Below are 4,601 nucleotides of genomic sequence, written 5' to 3' on the forward strand. Positions count from 1 at the left end.
ATGGATACGGATATTCACGGAGCACCCAGTTTGATGAGCCAAACCAAAGAATACTTCAAGAAAATCCACCAATTTGCCTTGCCTGAGCTACTTGAATGTTTGAAGCAGTTTCAAGATCTGCAGCAAACCATGTACTCTTTAGATATGCTTGAGGAGCTTCTGGATTGTCTGGTGGAAAGGCTTTCCTTGTATTCTCTTATCATCCCGTATAGTTCATTGACGGACAGTTTTTGTATACAGTTTTCAGGCGACTTTAGTTGTCAAAGCATAGGCAACTCCAGCTCTCAAGCTTCGACTTGGTGGTTTGAGGACCTTGAATTCTTGAAAGTTGACTTATTTGAGAAGGTAGTGGAGACAATGATTGCGAAGAAATTGGACAACTACGTTATATGTGCATTCCTCTTACATTATCAGAAAGTGAAAATTACTGGTGCTTTACGAGCTGAGAAATGTAGAATCACCGAGACTGTCATCAATCTTCTTCATTTGTTGGATAGGAGCCTTATCTCCGTCAGAGGTCTATTTGACAATCTTCGGTTTTCTTTAGCGTTCAAAGTGAAAAGATGTTCCAAGAAGAAGTTAGAAAGCCTAGTTGGTTCCCTGCTGGATCAAGCAAAGTTGGATGATTTGTTTTTTCCATCTCCACCTTGCAAATGTTATGCATATGATGTGGATTTGATCCTAAGGTTACAGGAACAATTCCTGATTGAGAGCAGAGAGCAGTTTCTCGTGAATCGACTCAAGAAAGTTGCCTCTTTGATGGATTTTTACTTAGTTGAAGTTGCCCCTGATCCTCGTCTGGAACCTTCCAAGTTTGTCACATTAGCTACAGCACTACCCGAATATGCAAGAGACTCTCATGACATGACTTATGAAGCAGTGGATATATATCTCAAGGTATGATGACCCTGAACTGCATATTGTGAATTTTGTGAACTTAGATATAAGACTCCAATCAGATTCTACACAATCTTAAACATTGCACAGTCTACTACTTTTGGATGATCAGAAAACTCTCCAATTGTTTGCTGTTGCTTTTCTTCTTGCAATTCCAAAATCAATTAACAAACAAAGAAACATTGTTCAGTTTTAAATTCTTCTTTAACGTTATCTTGCCAACAATGAACTTCTCTTCTCATAGGTCCACAAGAAGCTTTCAGAAGAAGAAAAGATAAAGATTTGTTGTGTCCTGAACTTTGACAAGCTCTCAGCAAGGTCCTTGATCCACCTAGTTTACAACATGGAGTTTCCAGCTTGTGCAGCAGTCACTGCTTCTGTTTCTCAGCACTCAAAGCTTAGAGAAATCCCCCGGAAAACAGGCCATCTTGAGGTGCATGAGGATCTCAGGTCGCATCATAGTAGTGCGAAGGGAACTAGTGAGGATGAGGATCAAGTTGTTCGCATGACTAAGCTTGAATATCAAACCATAGATAACAGATTCAAAACTTGTACGCCAACAGAGACGTTTAACAGGGAAAAACAGACTAGATCAACATACATAAAGAAATTGAGTTCAATATTTCCAACCAATCTGGACTCCATCCTTGACAGGAAGCTACTTCATTAAAGTTTTCTCGAACATCTCCGAACATGTTGTATAGTTTGTGACAGAATGTCGATTGCGATGAGAAAAGTCATTCTTTTTGTGTTCTTTTCTTTTCCGGCAAAGGTTAAAACTGTGATAACATAGTGTGGAAAGCTCTGTTTCTTCCATTCAAAATATTAGGAGAAAATGCGATGAGGATCTGGGAAAAAAAAAATCCTTGCAATGTAAAATACGTTTCTATAGTCTGTATCTTGAGTTGCAGTACTTACCATAGTTGATTCTGCATTTCTGCTGAATTTAAGCAGTTTATCAAAGAAGCTACTGAATCCATGGCAATTGAGACAAAGCCATAAAAAAGACGTATAGATTAGTCCACTAGAGTAGGTCTAGTTACTTCGATTACATTATAGTAGCAAACACAAAATTCCAATGAAAATGTCAATGCCTAGTCTTCTCAGACTTGGTTTTCAGCAGTTTGTAGAAGTCAAGTGCTGGACCTGCTGGTGGTTATGAGTAATGACAAAAGGCACGAAAATTGTTATCTTCACAGAAGCATCGAACCCACTTTTCAAATATCAAAGTCTACACCAAAATCGAGGATTCGTGGCAAATGAAGCTGCAATTCAAAATGGCGCAACTACATTGAAATATAGTAGAAAACCAATGCTTCAACAATAAAGATGATGATCTTTGTCCATTGCCTTTTTCAAGAATCTGAAATGTGCATTAATAGAATCAATGGATGTTTCTAAAGAATATTTGTACTGAAGATTGAGCCAAGTCTACCACTAAAAAACACACTATGACAGCGATTAATGCGGCAAACAATTTGCACATTGAGGGCCATGCTAAGACGCATAGGAACAGAAATCAGTACCATTCATCAAAAAGAGAAAAAAAAAAAAAAAAAAGATACTGCACTTTATTTGAATGATAGCACTGATCTAGTCATCTGGGTAATTCAACTCCAGTTCATTTCTGCTAAAAAGGGCAGAAGTTGTGAAGACAAACAAAGACATTACTAATTCAATTCTGAACCAACATGTGTTTGAAAAGCCATCTTGATGAACCAAGACAGTTGAATTACACCCAAAATTGAGTCCAAACTGAAACTACTTTTCATTAGATCTGCTTCCTAATGTAATGTGGTAAGTGAATAGCATGGATCTCTTCCTAACAAGTTGATTTGATGCTAATAGTTAGCTGCAAACTGTAAAGTGAATTTCTAGTAGCAGTACAAAGTTCAAGGACTCTCAAGTAGACTGATTAGTTAGCAACCTCGAAGGTTGAAACAACCAACTACTAGTCTATTGCAGTAATATCTTAGGAAGAAAGGAAGGACAAACATTTTCGGGAACAGTAATTGTCTTTTTAGGCTTCCAATTTTGTTGAAATCTGGGTGCATTAATGAGTCAACGAAGTGAACAGCCTTTTCCCGATGCTTCTTTAAAACCAATGTGATGCCTAGGCATTTTTGCATTAATCTCTAGGAATCTTTTCTTCTAGAGTAAATTAAATACAACCTTAATCTTTTCTGGCAGTACGAATTTTATTTTGTTCAAGATGCTGGCAATATATATATATATACTCCCTCCGTCCCACTTTAATAGTCTGGTTTCTTTTTTCACACAATTTAAGAAAAAGTAGTTAACTTTGTTGGAAAAGTAAATTTAGATTACTATTTTTCTAAAATACTCTCACATTAAATATGGTACAACTTTATGGGAACTTGAATTGATGGTAAAAAAAGAATCAACTCTCATTAAATGGGGTAGATTTATAGTAACAACTACTTACATTGAATAAGGGTATTTTAGAAAAATTAAAATACAACTACATTCTTTAATTGGAAAGTGAACTACAATTTGGTACAGATGAAAAAGGAATATAGGACTATCAAAGTGGGACGGAGGGAGTATAAAAGATGTTCTTTACTGCATTAATCGAGACAAGGAAACATGAGGTTAACTAATGTATGCAACTAAGCTTGTTTGGATTGCCATTTTCCACCGAAAAATGGCTTTGTTTTCCGTGAACACATTTCTCTATCACCTTTTTACCTCACATACATCAAATCGCTACAGTAATTTTCTAACGAAAAATCCATGGAAAATGCAATCCAAACGCAACCTTAGACTTTCCATGAGAAAGAACTTTTGGAAATTTTGGCTCGCAAAAAATGAAATTTCATTCCATTTATATAGTTTCCTTTAAAGGACTTGAATATTCTCTCCGTACTTCTTTTCGATTGGCTTTCAGAAAAATAACAAAACCAATAAAATAGTGGTTGGTGATGTTAAAAAAAAGCTAGTACAACATTTAAACAGATGGATTTTGTTAGAAAATTAAGTATTAGCAGGGCAAATTAGGTGAAGTTAAGTCAAGGAGGGCAGCAATAATTGGAAGTCAAAGTAATTTATTAGTCGTTAAAGTTGATATTTCAAATCTTAAAAATCTTGAATTCAATTTTCCTACCTATTTTCCACTTTTTAAATTCCACCCCTCCTTACTAGATGACAAAATTAATATGGAACATGTTTGTTGTTAGTGTATATATATAAACAACTGTTCATACAAAAAATATTTATGAATGTTTCGTACAAATGAAATACGCTCTGAAATAAAATTTTGCTTGCAAGCATCTCTTTTACGAAAAGGACTTGTGATAGTACACCCAAGTTGTCAAATCCGAATTCAGGTCACATACATTTGTGTGCTGATATATAATTAGATACATTTACTATGCATTCAATGGGGGAAAGGAACAATACCAAGATGCTAGCAGTGGTTGTGGTTCTCAATCGTCATCATTGCACAAACAAACCAGCAACGATCTAAAGTGTGAAACCCAACATGCCTGAAGCCCAAGTCATATTGGGCCTATTTGAAAGAAATAAAGACCAACTTCATCTGTGGCACTTACCATGCAGTCATTTTCTAGACATAGTCCAACAAGTTTGTTTGGAGGAACACAAACTTTGTCAATTGGACTTTTCGAGCTGGATTTTGCCAACTTCAAACTCAAGCATCACTCACAAATCATTAGCAATTTTTG

At 35.9% G+C, this 4,601-nt stretch overlaps 1 protein-coding gene across 1 annotated transcript; it reads left to right on the forward strand.

Annotated features, from left to right (window-relative positions):
• Window positions 1-1,567, forward strand: LOC113723871 (BTB/POZ domain-containing protein At3g22104-like). The gene is made up of 2 exons (XM_027246834.2): window positions 1-897; window positions 1,142-1,567. Exons 1-2 carry the CDS (start codon window positions 1-3, stop codon window positions 1,565-1,567), a joined length of 1,323 nt encoding a protein of 440 aa, XP_027102635.2.
• The last annotated feature ends 3,034 nt before the right edge of the window (window positions 1,568-4,601 follow it).

This window comes from Coffea arabica, chromosome 2c (assembly GCF_036785885.1).
Source record: "Coffea arabica cultivar ET-39 chromosome 2c, Coffea Arabica ET-39 HiFi, whole genome shotgun sequence".
In the NCBI taxonomy this organism is placed as follows: Eukaryota; Viridiplantae; Streptophyta; class Magnoliopsida; order Gentianales; family Rubiaceae; genus Coffea; species Coffea arabica.

What these genes read in the sequence shown, in the direction of transcription:
- LOC113723871 (XM_027246834.2), top strand. Translation starts at nt 1, where the DNA reads ATGGATACGGATATTCACGGAGCACCCAGTTTGATGAGCCAAACCAAA. An exon ending in CAGTGGATATATATCTCAAG is followed by an intron (nt 898 to 1,141) that starts GTATGATGACCC and finishes CTCTTCTCATAG; the next exon opens with GTCCACAAGAAGCTTTCAGA.